Source organism: Ammospiza nelsoni, chromosome 1, assembly GCF_027579445.1.
Source record: "Ammospiza nelsoni isolate bAmmNel1 chromosome 1, bAmmNel1.pri, whole genome shotgun sequence".
NCBI classification, from domain to species: Eukaryota; Metazoa; Chordata; class Aves; order Passeriformes; family Passerellidae; genus Ammospiza; species Ammospiza nelsoni.
In genome coordinates this window covers 5291089-5307594 of record NC_080633.1, presented here as the reverse complement: position 1 = coordinate 5307594, position 16506 = coordinate 5291089, and the positions used below count along the sequence as shown (strand labels likewise).

The 16506-nt window shown below is 47.6% G+C and overlaps 1 protein-coding gene across 1 annotated transcript; it reads left to right on the top strand.

The window, feature by feature from the left end:
• The first annotated feature begins 2094 nt into the window (after positions 1-2094).
• XIRP1 (xin actin binding repeat containing 1) lies at positions 2095-11999 on the top strand. The gene is made up of 2 exons (XM_059485635.1): positions 2095-2143; positions 3736-11999. The coding sequence occupies exon 2, from the start codon at positions 3736-3738 to the stop codon at positions 11422-11424; it is 7689 nt and encodes a 2562-aa protein (XP_059341618.1). The 5' UTR covers positions 2095-2143; the 3' UTR covers positions 11425-11999.
• Positions 12000-16506: the final 4507 nt, after the last annotated feature.

The window sequence follows — 16506 nt, the reverse complement described above, 5'->3', positions numbered from 1 at the left end:
GTAGCTCCTCCATGTCCTCTGACTGGCTCGTGTTTGGTGATGGCCTTGCCTAGGGAAGCAGGAATGGGGCCATCAGCTCACTGCCAAATGTCACTCTCATCCAGGTTCAGCAATCCACCTCAGCCACCAAGGAGATGGGAATGTCCATGTTTTCTCCCCGAGCTAAAAGAGTGTGATGTTAAGTTTTGGGGACCAGAGAGGGGGCTGTGGGGTACCTTGCTGTGCAGTGCCAGGAGCCCAGCAGAGCCCATGGGAAGCTGCTGGCCCTGCCCTCCTGCCCGTGGCTCACCGCACATCTCTGTCCCTGTTCCAGATGATCGGGCACGGTCGCTTTTAGACCCATCGGGCAGCGCCAGCCTCACACTTCAGCAAGGACGAGGGAGGCATTCTACACTCTCCGTGAAGGAGCTGTCGGCTCTGTATCTCTCGCAGACAGCTGCTGCTGCCGGCGCCAGCCCCGCACAGCCGGTAAGGACCAGGTCCTCCCCTCCCTGCCGTCAGCGGCATCCCAGCAATGTCCCCTCCGCAAGTGGCTGTCAGAGGGTGACACAGAACGTGTCTGCTTCTGTACATCTGAGGAAACACCACGTTTGGTTTCCCAAAAGTGACCATTTTCCCCTTGCTGCTTGCAAATGTAAGATGTGTACAAACATATGCATATATCACATACTTATTAAATTACACACACAGCCCTACATCCACTAGCCTGTACAGTTTACTGATATTAAGATTTCCCCTTTATTTGCACATTTATATTCACATACATCCATGGAGGAAATAATCAGTACAGAGTAACACATATGTGTCCATGCTATCCCCATTCCCATGCACAAACATATTGTATTTGCTGGGAATGTCCTGATGAAGGCAGGAATGATGAATTTGATTTTATGCTTTTAGAAGGCTAATTTATTACTTGACGATATTACATTACATTATAGAATACTAGAATACTAAACTATATTATACTAAAGAATACAGAAAGGATGCTTACTAAATGCTGAAAAGATAATAATGAAAACTCCTGACTCTCTCCAGAGTCCCGACACAGCTTGGCCCTGATTGGCCAAAGAGTGAAAGCAACTCACACCAGAATCCAATGGAACAATCACCTGTGGGTAAACAATCTCCAAACACATTCCACATGAGCACAACACAGGAGAAGCAAATGAGATAAGAATTGTTTTCCTTTTCTCTGAGGCTTCTCAGATTCCCAGGAAAAAATTCCTGGGTGAAGGGATTTTATCAGAGAATGTGAATGCCACACACAGAGAGACATATATACATATGTCCATATATGCCACATTCAAGCATAACTTTGCAGTGCAACCTGTGCTTCTCTGTTTAGATCCCTTAGTCTGGGATACAGGGATTTAATCCCCCACTCCAGGCTGATCATTGGGCCATAGGATAATACAGGTTATAAGGGTTGTGAGGCATATTTTCCCCATTTTCCCAGTTCCACTGGTGATCCAGGAGTGACATGGGATGGGATTTCATATCTGGACTCTTCCTGCTGGCACGTTCAAGTTTCCCCACACTCTGAACCTTTTATATGCCCTCCGTTCAGAGATGCAGTCTCTTGAGTGTTTTCAGGGAGAGGTCCAGATGAAGCAGAATCAGTTGAAAATAAATAAGTGGAGACTGCATTTGAAAATTATAGCTGGTTAGAGAACCAAGAAAATTTTTTAAAATTTCAAAGCAATAAATTACACAATTCATAATGCAACTACAAATCAGTAGATCAGTTTTATTTTTTAATATTTAAGTATAAGGAAAAATATAGGCTAAATCAAACCTTGGAGAAATCAGTGCTAGTTTTATTTTCCCCCTAACTTAAAAAAAAATATGTTCGGGGTTTTGCTTGTTGACTGAGATATTAGGAAACATATATATGATCAATTTGGAATAAGACTTCTTTCTCAACTGTACAGAACTGCCAATGAACCAATGAACTGAAAAACCTGCGTGGTTTTCAGTTCTCTGTAATTGGTATACACATTAGTACACATAAGTATATAAATATATATATGCAGATAATGTGTCTTGCTGTGTAGTTTAATGGCATTTCTCCTCATATCTTTTCCAGAGTACTGTGAAGGACAACTCCATTAACTCTCCCCACAGACAGAAAAAAAGCAAGGTAGGAAATGTTTAAGATAAGCACTGTTATCTAACCAAATATTTGTGGCCTGTGAGTGTGATCTAAATACCCACGCAAGGCAGCCAGGAGCAGTTATATACTGAATATAGCTATCAGCTGCTCAGCTGCCCTTCCCCACATTCAGAAGTACTTCACAGATTAAAAAAAACAGACAAACCCCTTATTTTAAAAAGTGCATTCCAAGTACATTGGCTCATGCAAAAGATTTGCATTTTTCACTCACTGCAAAATATGCTGATTTTGGTGTTCTGAGTGTGGGTTTCTTTTACTAATGTTCAAAACTTATTTTTAGCCAGGACAATCTGTGTGTAACAGAGTGAAATAACACCGTGCACCATTGCTTTGAGCAACAACTAATAATATTCCAGGCATAACTCTGCAGACGTAACTGCACAGGCATGCCAAGGGTCAACAGATCTGTTTACTGAAAGGAAAGCCACCAGGACTGCAGTCTCTTTTAGACAATGATTAAAGGCTTCAGCTACCTTCCCTGTGGATAAATGCCCAGGCAGTGCAGGTTGCAGGCAGTTAGTTCAGTGCTCAGTGGTCAGGATGCACAAACTGAGGAGAAAAATTGCAGAAATGGAGACTCAGAGGGAGACTGGACAAGCGCAGCCCATTCTGTTCACTTCTGTACCAAGACTGCTGTGAATTTGAGATGAGATCAGTCTGACTGAGCATAAACAGGTCTAACTTTCGTGGCCCCTAGCTATAGGTGTTACTCCAACCTCTGATCACTCAGCCTTGCTTTTCCTCCTCAGGCAGCACAGATCATGAGGCCTGCTGATTCCAGCAGTTTGCAAACCTTAGTTAGCCTCATGCCTGTGCAAGTCTATAAGTTAGAAGAGCTTTATTTAAATCTCCAACTGTGTAAATGTACATCTACTCTTGTGCAAATGGGGCACACTTCTGAGTGCAACAGAAGAAATCATTAATGAGATGAACATCCTTCCCCAAGCCCTCCCTCCTGAGCAGTGAGGAGGGGCACCCCACAGTGCTACCAAAAGCTCATCATGTTACCTCACCAGCCAACTTCATCAGCTCAGTTTGGCACTTTAGTTCCTTCTCCCCATTTTCTTCCTGAGACCTCTTCACAAATAGCTCCCTGGCTTTCTCCTGCACCCAGATCTTTTGTTCCCTGCAGGTCCTCAGTTGGGGACACAACAGTTCTGGACACTGGGACACTGGGCAGCAGAAGGGAGAGGTTAACTTTTCCCTGACTTTTCTAAGTCAGCCTTATCCTTCTTGTGGTCACTCTCTCTTGGTCACATAGCCCAAATTGGGCACCTCTGTTGTGCTCTAGCTGGAGTGAATCCTGGGAATTGTAGACTAACCACATCACCTGGATTAGAGACCTCGCTTGCTGTGGAACCAGGGCTAACAGCAAGCCTGGAGCGTGTGCAGTGATGTGATGGTTTGGAGTGCTGTGTGCTACTGAACCAAAGGTATGGAGCTAACTGGGAGCATGGATTTCCCCTGTTGGCTTTTCCCTTTGCCATTCACTCCATTAACAGCCACGGAGATGGGGGGGGTGAGAGGTGATGCTGACGTTTAAAACTGTTTCCCCAAAGATGTCAGAGGCTCAGAAATCATCTAAAGTTGCCATCCAGAAAATGGAAGATGACCTGCCTCCCCCTCCAGCCGTTGGCTCGGTCCAGGTTGTCACTCCAGGGGCTCAGGATCTCAGTGCCCTCCCTGTGCCTCCTCCAAAGCAAGCCTTCTCCAAGTTCTACCAGCAGCGCCAGGTGAACGAGCTGAAGAGGCTCTACAGGCACATGCACCCCGAGCTCAGGAAGAACCTGGAAGAAGCTGTGACTGAGGACCTGGCAGAAATGCTTAACACCGAGGATCCCAATGCTCAGGGCTCCGTGAACCTGGATAAAGTTCTCCCAGGGGAGGTTCAGTCCATGCGCTGGATTTTTGAGAACTGGGCACTTGACTCCATTGGGGACCATCAAGCCACGAAGAAGCTGACAGAAGAAGAGATCATTCCCAGTGGGGATGTAAAAAGCACTTCCCTGAGGTTTGAAAGCCAGTCCATAAATGGGTACAATCTGTCAACATCAGCCAAGGTGTCGGAAACAGACCTTGCCAGAGGGGATGTCCGCACTGCCCGGTGGCTCTTTGAAACTCAACCACTGGACACATTAAATAAACTGTATTCAGATGAAACTGAGGTGCAGGAGGCAGTTCTCAAGGAGCCTGTCCAGGGAGGTGATGTGAAAGGGGCCAAACAGCTCTTTGAAGCACAGTCCTTGGATGCCATAGGACGCTGCTCCTCAGTGGAGGAGAAGAGCATCCTACAACTCAAGTCAGAAATCCAGGAGCTGAAAGGCGATGTCAAGAAGACTGTCAGGCTCTTCCAAACAGAGCCCCTCTGTGCCATCAGAGACAAAAGTGGGACTATCCATGAAATCAAGTCCGTCTGCCGAGAAGAAATTCAGACCAATGCGGTCAGGACGGCTCGCTGGCTCTTTGAGACCCAGCCCCTGGACACCATCAACAAGGACACTTCCAAAGTGCAGATAATCCGTGGGATTTCACTGGAAGAAATTGGAAGGCCGGATGTCAGTGGAGCAAGGTGGATATTTGAAACTCAGCCTCTGGATGCCATCAGAGAAATCACAGTTGAGGAACAGGACTTCCAGGCTTCGACAGATTTTGTCACAGGGGCAGATGTCACTAAACAACGATTGCTCTTTGAGACCCAGACTCTTGACTCCCTGAAAGGAGAAGCTTCAGAAAGTGTTGTAGCCAAAGAACAAGTCATTGGAGGTGATGTGAAATCCACACTCTGGCTCTTCGAAACGCAGCCAATGGAAACCCTGAAAGACAATTTTGAGGTGGGACGTTTGAAGAAAGTAGAGCTTTCAGCAGAGGAGAAGGGAGATGTGAAGCAAAGAAAACATGTCTTTGAGACCTGTCCCCTTGGCAGCATCTCCAAGGCATTTGAGGAAGAAATTCCAGCCACCAGCATGGAAGAGGTAGTGAAAGGGGATGTGAAATCTTTCAAGACCCTGTTTGAGACTCTCCCCTTAGACAGCATTAAGCAGGCTGATGCAGAGCCTGCCACCAAAGAAGAGGAGGAGAAGATTCCAGCTGGCAACGTCAAAGCCAACCAAATCCTGTTTGAGACAACACCCCTGTATGCCATCAAGGATAGCTTTGGCAATTTCCATGAAGTCACCTCTGTAAGCAGAGAGCAGATCATCAGCGGTGACGTCAAGAACTACAAGTGGATGTTTGAAACCAGGCCTCTGGACCAGTTTGATGAAAGCATCAAGAAAGTGGACATAATCCGGGGGATCACCAAGCAAGAGGTGGTGGCTGGTGATGTCAGGACAGCCAAGTGGCTCTTTGAAACTCAGCCCATGGATGTCATTCATCTCCAAGCCACAGAAGGGGAGAAGCACCCCTCAGTGAAGAGGGAGATCTCCCAGAAGGGAGATGTGAAGACCTGCCGGTGGCTGTTTGAGACCCAGCCCATGCACACGCTGTACGAGAAGGCTGAGAGGAAGCAGGAGGAGAATGGCAGCGTGCCCCAAGCCGATGTGAAGTCCTACACGTGGATGTTTGAGACCCAGCCCCTAGACTCCCTGAAAGGCCAGGAGGAGCAGTATTTGCAAGTCAGCAAGGCCTACAGTCAGGAGGAATTGCAGGGAGTGGATGTCAAAACTGTCCGGCACCTGTTTGAGACTGAACCCTTGGGCAGCAGCGCTGTCAGTGAAGCTGACAGGAAAAAAACCATGCGGTACTCCAGCCGTGTGGAGTTCCAGTCTGGGGAAGTGTCCAGAGTGAAAGAGTTCTTTGAGGCCAAGCCCTTGGACACAGCCACCAAGCCAAAATCCCAGAAGGATGCTGGAACAATTGAGGCTGGGTCTGTGCACAAGTTCACATGGCTCTTTGAGAACTACCCCATGGACACCCTGAAGGACAACTCTGAGGGCATCCAGGAAATACCTCCTGAAAAGGATGCCAAGGGGGGAGATGTTGGAGGAAAAAGGTTTGTATTTGAGACCTATTCCCTCGACCAAATCCATGACAAAGTGGATGAGACAGAACTCCAGAAGATCCAGAAAGACACCATGAGCAAAGCTAACGTCAAGTCCTGCACAATGCTCTTTGAAAGCCAACCTTTATACGCTATCCAGGACAAAGAGGGGGGATACCATGAGGTCACTTCAGTGCAGAAAGAAGAAATCATGAAAGGTGACATGAAAGGTGCCCGGTGGTTGTTTGAAACTAAGCCGCTGGATCAGATCAAGAAGGAAGAAGAGGTGTTTGTGATTAGGGCTGTCACCCAAGAGGACATCAAGAAGGGAGACGTCCAGACTGCACGGTGGAGGTTTGAGACAGAGCCTCTCGACTGCTTCTCAGGGGGAAAGCTGTCTGTGCCCAGAACAGTGGATGATGTGCAGAAGGGAGACGTTCAGTCCAACAAGCAGCTCTTTGAGTCCCAGCAAGTGGGCCAGAAGAAGTACGTGAGGATGGTGAGCGTCAGTGACGTGCAGCGGGGTGACGTGAGGACATCCACCTGGCTCTTTGAGAACTACCCTGTGGACTCCCTGTATGGGGACGCAGAGAGGAGCTCATCCATGAGCACAGTGCAGAGAGAGGACAGCCAGAAAGGGGATGTAAAACGCTGCACCTGGCTGTTTGAAACCCAGCCCATGGACACCCTTAAGGACACAGAAGTGACGGCCAGCACTGAGGCCCAAGAAGAGATTCCTCGTGCAGATGTGAAAAGCACAACGTGGCTGTTTGAGAGCACGCCCCTAGATAAATTTGGTGCTTCTGAAGGTGGCATAGAAGTAGAACTGAAAGAAAGAACCATGAAGGAGACTTTAGAGACTCTCTGCACTTGCCAGGCTATCCAGCATGATGGAATCCTCATTGAAGCTAACGATATGGAGAGTGTGAAGATGGTGAAGTATCAGCTCAGCAGCCCAGGAGCTCCAGAGATCCTGAAAGAGGAGATTGTGGGAGGCCACTTGCAAAGGATTATGCTGCAGCTCCTGCACAGGACCAATGTGGAAGCACAGAGCATGCTGGTGGAGGAGGACAGAGAAGGCAAGATCAAAGTAAGCCCACTGCAGCTGCTGGACCAGAGTGAAGCTGTTAAAGGCAAAGAGGACTTGAGTGGAGATGTAGCCAAGGCCTTGCAGGGTCTCCTCAGTCAAGATGCTTCCATCAAAAAGGGGATGGTCCTACAAGAGACAAAGTCAGGATCACTGAAGATGACTCTCTATTCCCTCCTGTTCCATTCTGTCCAGCAGAAAGTCGTCAAGGGGGATGTGAAGTCAACAATTGGGAACTTGTTGGCTTCTTCTCAGGAGCAGAAAGCAGCAGCCACTATCAAGCGTGAGGACAACGAGAAGGGAAATGTTCAACTTTTTGCGAGCTGCATTGAGAAGGGAGACCTCAGCTACCTGAAGAATCTCCAGCAGGAGTCAGAGATACAATCGCTCATCTCTTCCCAAGCAGAGGAGGAGGGGGCAGATGAGAGTGGCCCACGGGTTGTGCAGGGGGCTAACATACATGTCTTGACAAATAAAGAACAAATGGAGAAAGTAATTGCAGGAGGCGAGCCAGGGGCTGTGGAGGGAGCAAAAAAGGGATTTGTATGTGAAGGCGTGGGCAGAGAGGGTGTGTTAGAGAGAGAGGCTGTGCATGCAGCAGGTGTGGCAGGCACCACTGTGCAATGTCTTGGGAAGCCCCTGCCCACAGCGATGGGAAAGGAAGAAGTTCTGTCCGGAGGGCTTAAGGTGACTACAAAGTCAATCCAAAGGGTTGCAGATGCCAGCAAGAAGGCAGAGAAAGAAGAAGCCACCACTGCCCATTTGAAGGAACCAAAATCTATGATACAAGGCACACTTCCAACACAAGTGACAGCTCAGAGGGCAGAAGTGGATGGCAAACAGCAGACTGTGGTGGCTGGCGAAGCCAGCCAGACTCAGACAGAAGAAAAGGCTCTGGGGACTGATCTCCAGGCTGCAATGCAAAGCCTGAGGCTGGCAACAGCAGAAGCAAAAAACATTCAGCACCACGTCCAGAGCAAATTCCAGAGGAACAGGGAGGAGGTCCACACAGCCTGCAGGCAGCAGACAGTCAGCTCACAGGGGACCATGACCCTGCAATCGACCGTACACCAGCAGGACTCCTCATCCACCAAGCAGGAGAGCAGCAGCACTGCCATCAGGACCACCACCACCAGAGTCCAGGAGTCATCCAAGACCCACACAAGCGTGTCCCAGAAGAGCATAGCATCACACAAAAAGGTCAGTGCTTCTGAGGAAGTACAGGGACAACAACTATTGAGCCAGGAAATCCAAGTTGTGCCCAGTAGAGATTTTAGCATTAAGGATGGCCTTTATACTGCCACACCCGTGAAAACCTATGTAAACCCTTGTGTTGAGTCTGATTCCAAAGAGCAATCAGAGCAAGAAGAAAGAGATGTTGGTGTCAGAGGGGATGTGCAGACAGCTATCAGAGCACTGCAAAGTGCCGCCACAGAACAGCGCCTGGTAGAAAAGGAGGACGTTGTCCGAGGTAATTTAAAAGCCACACTTCAGTCGCTGGAAAAGTCTAATGTTAATATCTCCAGAGGGGATTTTAAAGCTGCTATGATATACAGAAATGCAGGGCAGTCCTATTCTGTGTGTAAAAAGAAAAATGAGACTCAACTCGCTAGTAAGGAGCCTGCTGTAGTGGCTTCAGGGTCACAGGCTGATAATGACTTTCCTCCTCCTCCCTCAGTTGCTGTGATGAAAGCAGAGCATTGCCCACCCTCAACTAAAGCGGCAAGAGAAGGTGCCCTTCCATTACCAACCAGCAAAGATGAAGCCCCAGGACGTTCTGCTCTACTCCAGACCCTTCTTCCTTCTCTCCCTTCTCTGTCCTGTAAACCCAGTGACCAGAGTCCTGCAGAGAAGCCCAGGACTCCTCCAAAACCAGAAACTACTGTCTCACCTAAGAAAAAACCTGTTCCCCCTCCAAAACCTGAGCACCTCTTACATGAAGCCCATTCTCCCTCTGCAAATTACAGCACAAGCAGATCAACAAAACCCATCCCTCCACCCCTGCCTCCAAAACCTTCAGGCTTTAAGGATTTCAACAAGCCAAGGCCTTCCCCCACAGAGATGGGATTAAGCTGCATGGAAGTTCATGAACAATCAGCCTATGAGGAGGTTCAAACAAAATGCTGCAATTCAGAGACATCTGTGAAGAAGTCTGTCACAGTTCAGGGGATAAACCCTGAGAGAAAGATGCCAAAATACACTGCCAAAACCCCTCTCCAAATAGCAGAAGAAAGATACAAGGCCAGCAAAGCAGGACAAGGAAAAGTAGAACCAGACAGTGCTAAGACCTCAAAGCCAATGAAAAATGGAGGGGTTGGTTTTGAAGTCAAGCAGGGAGTGATGAGTGATAAAGCAGCTGCTCCAAGGAGATGCCCAGGTCAGGTGTATCAAAGGCAGACAGAGCTATGCCAAGAGGAGAAGGGGTGCTCCTCGCTGTCACCTCCAGCCTGCCCTGGCAGAGCACAGGCACAGGATGTGCCCGGCCAAACTGAGCCAAGCACCTCCCCTGTGGGTCACAACAGCCCTCCAAAAAGAGGAGATGGCACTGCACAAAATGCCTCATCCAAGGTGGAAAGGGAAAGTGTGTCTAATTCTTATGGATCGTGGGATAGCCAGAGAGTCGTGCAGCAGGTGCATGAGAGGAGGCAAACGTCTCATTCAATGTCCTTCCATCAGCAGTCAATGAACTCCTCCTTTGAGGAGCACCAGCAGGCAAACAGCAGGCAACAGAAATGTCCTGAGAGGGAGGCAGAGACACCTGCCCAGGAGAAGCCAGTGGTTGTTATGAGAGAAAAAAATATGAGAGAAACGGAAGATGAGCGTCGGAAGAGGTTGTCAGTACACAAGGAGGAGATCATGAAAGGCAATGTCAAGGAGGCTATGGAGATCTTTGAGAACCTCAGGAGACAGGAGCAGCTGCAAGAGATCTTGACCCGAGTGAGGGAGTTTGAGGAGGAGACAAGCAAAGTGGATGTGAAAGCTCTCAAGAGCTTCTTTGAGAAGGTCCCCGAGTGGGTTGTGCAGCAGAAGGCCAAGCACCAGGACAAGGCAGGGGCAAAGGGGGATGCTGACAGTGTCTCCTCAGTGGATCTGGTTTTTGAGGACCTGGAGCGAGCAAGTGCTGAGATTCTGCACCTGAAGGAGCAGACACTGGCCCGCATCCAGGACATCGAGGAGGCCATCAAGAAAGCTATTTATTCCGTTTCCAATCTCAAGTCTGAGTCAGACATTGCTGGGCTCTCAGGGCTGTTCAAGGAGTCTCTGGGGAGTGCCCAAAGCTCCGTGAGCAGCAGCAACATCCGTAAGATCAGCATTGTTTCAAGCAAAGCCAGGCAAGAGGAAGTCATGCTGGAGACAGGGGAAGCAGCATCTGTGGAAAGTGCAAAGGTGGCAGAAAAGACAGAGGCAGCCAAGGCAGAGCTAGGGGTACCCCGTCTTGTTCAGTCCCGAGTCAGCTCTCCCTCCTCACCTTCCTACATCTCCATTGAGTCTGCTGCCAGGAAACCAGCAGAATCACCCAGGACAGCTCATTGCCCCCAGGATGGCCCCTCACCAGACTGTGTTGACTCTCCAGGAAAGAGGGAGGCTTCTGCTCAGAACAGCTTTAGCTCCTATAACCACCCCTCAGCAGGGTCTGCTGGGCACGACACAAAACCCTCAGAGAAGAGATCAGACCCTGTCCAAACAAAAGCTGGGCTGAGCTCCATGAAACAGCACACGCTTGGCAATGCCAGCCATCCAACCAGTGACAAAGAGAAGGGTTCTCTGGACTCCTCCAAGGACAGCTGCCACTGTGGGATGAAAGGCAGCTTTTCGGAATACCGCTCCCTGAACACCCCCAGCCCACAAAATCCACGGAGGCAGAAAAGCATTTTGGAGCTGCAGACAGGGCCTGATGGGTCCAAGCTCTACGGAGCCACCCGGACTGTCATGGAGCAGTATGAGGAGATGGACCAGTTTGGAAACAAAATCATCACTTCCTCCACCACGGTCACCAAGCAGTCCGAGACACAAACGTCCTCCACGCGCGATGTGGGCTCTCACCCCCAGTATGAGGTCTCTGCCTCACCTGTGTTTCGCAGGTACTTGAAGAGCCCAGGTGAAGAGTTCCACACCAATGGGAGTTTTCAGGAGCCAGGAGTGGTCTTTGTCACCTTTGGCAACTCCAAGCCAAAGAAATAGGAGGTTCTGCAGAACAAGAGAGGACTGTGTAAGACAAAAGAGAAAGGCCACGATAAACATTTCTCCTGTTTTTATCCACATTACATACAGGGATTTACCTGCACCCTAAGGACTTCTCAGGGTCATCGTCTTGGTGTTTGCACACAGACAGGACAAGTGCAGCCTGCCTTGGCACTGGAGAACAGCCCTCACCTGGCCAACCCAACAGACTTGGTGCTGCACCACAACCCAGAGTCCTGGCACTGTTAGAAGCACAAGGGGAAAATCCATCCATGGGCACCTTAGGGCAGTTCCCCCTAGAATGTTTGGTGGGGGTGGTTGGAGGTGTTGGATCGGGCTTCTCTGAACTACTCTTGAAGGAAGAATCAATTAAAGAACAATCAATCTGGTCATTGGCAAACAAACACCTTTATGGCACCTTCTTTTTCTAAGAAGGCATCCTACACACACACGTATACATATTTATATATATATATATACACACAAGCTCATATTGATGGGTGGGTTGGATAGGTTTTCTCTTAGCCAGTAAGAAAAGAAAAGAAAAGGAAAAAATAAATCTTGAGTTGTTGTCACTCTTGGACTTGAGGGAGTTATTTATCAGTTTGTTTTTCAGTTCCTGGAAAGTGTTTGATGATAGTGGAAATTGTAAAGCTAAGACCTACAGCTACTATCAATGCCATTCCCCCAAAGAAAGATGCTATAAAAGATTCTCGAGTCAGAATGGTTACTGCTTTCTTTTCTTTATTTCTTGAATTGTAATTTATTATTCACTATACACAAACCCGTTAGTTTAGATTTTCCATGCTTTCCTACATGTTTACTGTTTAAATTCATTTTGAGACTTTGTAAAGCAATTTTTTTCTTATTATGACTTTGTTTTGTACATTCTCAACACAAGATTTTAGATCTTTTGTGGCTTTCTTTTTTTTTTAACTTCTATTGCTGCGTTCTGACGGTAAACTTTACCTCTAAAAATACTTTGGTCTGGTTGAGTTTCTTTTGTTCAGTGCTTCTTTCCTCTGAAAATATCTAGAAATCATCTCTTGATGGACGAGTTGAATCACATATTGAGAGCACTCTGAGTCACTGGAGTGATTTGGTCTACATCTGCTTTATGCTGTTGGGTGGATCATCAGTCCTGCAGTAAAGAGTTCATACTGTGATATGAAAAATGAGTCCAGGGTGGTACAGACCCTCCCAGTCCAGGGCTCTGGGTAGGATGGGTACACCAGGAAAGGTCTGGACATTTGTGTGTATCCATTTCCCCCATGGAGAAGGCAGCTGAGGTGTTGGATCCCCACCAGCCTTACGAGGAGGATCAGCCCTTCCTCACTGCTGTGCCTCAGCTCACCCCACACTGAGCTCAGGGGTGGGAGGGTGGCAAGGAGCTCACTCCAGGTGTGGGGGAATGTGAGGAGCCCATGGAGGGATCAGATTGTTCTCACAGAATCACAGCATACCCTGAGTTGGAGGGGATCCTCAAGGACCATCAAGTCCAGCTCCGGACCCAGCACAAGAAATCTCCAAAAACCCCACCATGTGGCTGAGAGCATTGTCCAAACACTTCTTGAACTCAAACTGGTGCTGTGATCACTTTCCTGGGCACCTGTTCCAGTGCCCAACTGGAAACAGGGAAAGAACCTTTTCCTGACATCCAACATAAATCTCCCCTGACACAATTTCAGGCCATTCCCTCAGTTCCTGGTCACACAGAGGGAGATCAGTGTCTGCCCCTCCTCCCCACAAGGAAGTTGTAACTGCAATGAGGTCTCCCTTCAGTCTCCTCTGCTCCAGGCTGAACTGACCAAGTGTCCCAAGTGGTGTTCATAGGGTCCGAGGATGAGGGAAGAGATGAGAATGTTGACTCCATGTTTCAGAAGGCTTGATTTATTATTTTATTAATTATATTATATTAGAGCTATACTAAAAGAATAGAACAAAGGATTTCATCAGAAGGCTAGCTAAGAATAGAAAAGGAATGATAACAAAGGCTTGTGACTGACCGTGACAGTCGGGACAGCTGGGCTGTGATTAGCCATTAATTAGAAACCAATCTAATGAGACCAATCACAGATCCCCCTGTTGCATTCCACAGCAGCAGATAATCAATGTTTACATTTTGTTCCTAGGGCCTCTCAGCTTCTCAGGAGAAAAAATCCTAAGGAAAGGATTTTTCATAAAAGATGTCTGTGACAAGTGTCCTCAGCTGCTCCTCACACAGCTTCTCCTCAAGGCCCTTCACCTTCTTTGTTGCCCTCCTTTGGACATTCTCTAATAGTTTCATGTCCTTCTTGTGTTGTGGTGACCAAAACTGCCCACAGGACTCCAAATGAGGCTGTGGAGCTGTGTCCTAGAGCCTGGCTCAGACTTAGGCTGCCAGCCTCTGGGTCTGACTGGAGGTCTCCTGATTGATCTACAGGCAGACAGCTCATTGCTCAGTCCATCAGTTTATCTGAGAATCAGACGATAATTTCATTTTAAAAAATAAGTTGTTACAGTTAATGTTTGCCTTTTTTCCTCTGAGGAAAAAGAGCCGCCAGTAATGAATTAGGAGCAGGACACTGGAGAGGAAGGGACAGTTCAGAGTCTACCGCTCCACATCTCTAAGCCCATAGTTAGGTTTTAAATAGCAGCTGTCATCTTGCATTATTAACACCTTGTCTGAGGTGCTCCAGACCATGTTGGAGTTCTGCTTCCTCCCCAGAAAAGAGGTTATGCATTGCCAGAATGCACTGATTTACATCTAGAACCCCATGAATTTGAATGACATGCCAAAAGAAGAATAGGGACATAATTTTCAGTTCCACACTGAAGGCTAAGCTGGAACAGCAGATCATAATAAACTGAGCAGATCTATTTTCAGGCAATGAGAAAAAATAACTACTTAGACCTTTCTCATTCCTTTAGTAGGACAGTTGCAAAAATAAGGGAGACTTTGTCATCTGGAGATCAACTACAAAATTTTTTCAACACTCCTTTCTTCTCCCTGTTTGTTTCCATCTCAGCTTCCATCATAGGTTTGTTTCATTTCTCTTGAAGGACAGCTGTGGAGCAATTTTAGTAAGCTGCAAACAGGTTATTTGGGTAATGAAAATTACTCCACATAAACTCAAATAAACCCAAATATCCTGCACTGCCACTGCTTAAAAATGCCAATCCTATTGTTTGTGTTTCTGGTTTTACAGGGTTTCTAAATGTCTCAAAGAGCCATTTATGAGGCTAAAATCATTTAAGACATGTTTCTTTCATGGTATTTCCATCAGCTAGGAACTGAAATATGATGAGGAGACAGATGCTGCATTATTTCAGCACCATACATGGCTACTTGAGACACTGAAAGAGCTGAAGAGAAAAAACAAATGCAAAGATTTGAAATTCAAACACAAGCTGAAGGATCAGTTCACATTCCCTGCACTTCAGACTTTGCAATAATAAACCAGCAGAGCACATACAAACTTTCAGATCCCAAATGAGTTGTCGCAGGTTTTATGTGATTTTGGGGTACAAGACATGACATTGTTCACTGTTCTTTGCCCTGGTGGGTCTCTGCATTCTCACACAGCAGATATTTTCAAAAGTAAGCAGGATGGGAGAGTTGTCTGCACCAGGCAGAGGACAGCTGTTATTGTCAGAACTGTACCTCCTTGAAGGCTCAAAGGACAAGTTCAGCTCCAGGTTTGGTTCTTTTGCAGCAGTGGACAGGAAACAGGGTTCATTTGAAGTGCCCACCATAAGCACTGCCCTTCCCAGCTCTGTCGGTCACTGAGGGCCTCCCTGAGGGCATTCAGCCTTCAGTCTGAAGGATTCATGCTCACCACAGAATCACAGAATCACTGAGGCTGGGAAAGCTCTCTAAGACTATGGAATCCAACCATTAACCCAGCACTACCAATGTCCCACTAAATTCTGTCCCCAGGTGCCACATCTACACATCCTTTAAATCCCTCCAGGCATGGTGACTCCACCACTGCCCTGAACAGCCTGTTCTGATGCCTGGCAAACCTTTCTGTGAGGAAATATCTTCCAACACCCAATCCAAACCTCCCCTGGTACAACTTCAGGCCATTTCCTTTGATCCTATCACTTTTTACTTGGGAGAAGAGACAAGCCCCACCAGGCTGCACCCTCCTGTCAGGGAGCTGTAGAGAGTGAAAAGGTGCCCCTTGAGCCTCCTCTTCTCCAGGCTGAGCCTCCCCAGCTCCCTCAGCTGCTCCTCACAAGCCCTGTGCTCCTGACCCTTCCCCAACCTCGCCCCTTATCAATAACACAGGCATTTTCAGGCTGACCTCCACTGCTATTTAAAGGTTTTCAGTCACACAAGGAAAAAAAGGCAACAGCTGATAAACCACAATCCAGCTGTAACTTTCAGCACTGCAGTAATCAGCAGTGTGCTGGAAGAGCCTTCCAGGAACGCCCTGTAAATGATTTCCACAGAAGCCTTAGGATAATTTCCTTGCCCACAGTGCCATTCAATTGCTTCCAATCACCTCTCTATCTTCCAGACCATTGACAAGCTCTGAAGAGCAGGAGTGTTTGCCACATGCCAGACAAGGATCATTGAAGATAAATCCCCCTGTGAAAGAGACCAGTATCCCCTAAAAAGGTTACCCCACTTTGGAAAGACACTCCAGGGGTTCAGACCTTCATTCCCAGTTCAAAGGAGAGATCCTGCTTGTTTGCTAAACAGCTCTGCTTCCTTCTTTGCTCATGAGTAAAGGAAAGCACTTTTTTTTTGTGTTATATAACACAGACATGTTAATTTACTCTTCTCTGCCAGGGCACAGCCGCTTGTGCTGGGTGAGAGCTCATCACCAGCAGAGGAAGTTGTGCAGTCACATTGGTGAAATTCACCTTGCAAGCAGATCAGTTTTGTACAACTACATGGGCCTGGTTCAGGGTAGATGTTTTAGATTCTTTAGAATCTTTGGATTCCCTTAACTGGACCTCCACTGAGAATAGTGGGAGTTTAGACACCCATTACTTCTGTATTCACTTACACACCTATGGTCTGCTCTCTGCAAAGGACTGGAAGAGCAAAGGGGTGCTGGGATCATTTCAGACTGAAGGCAAGACAGGGAT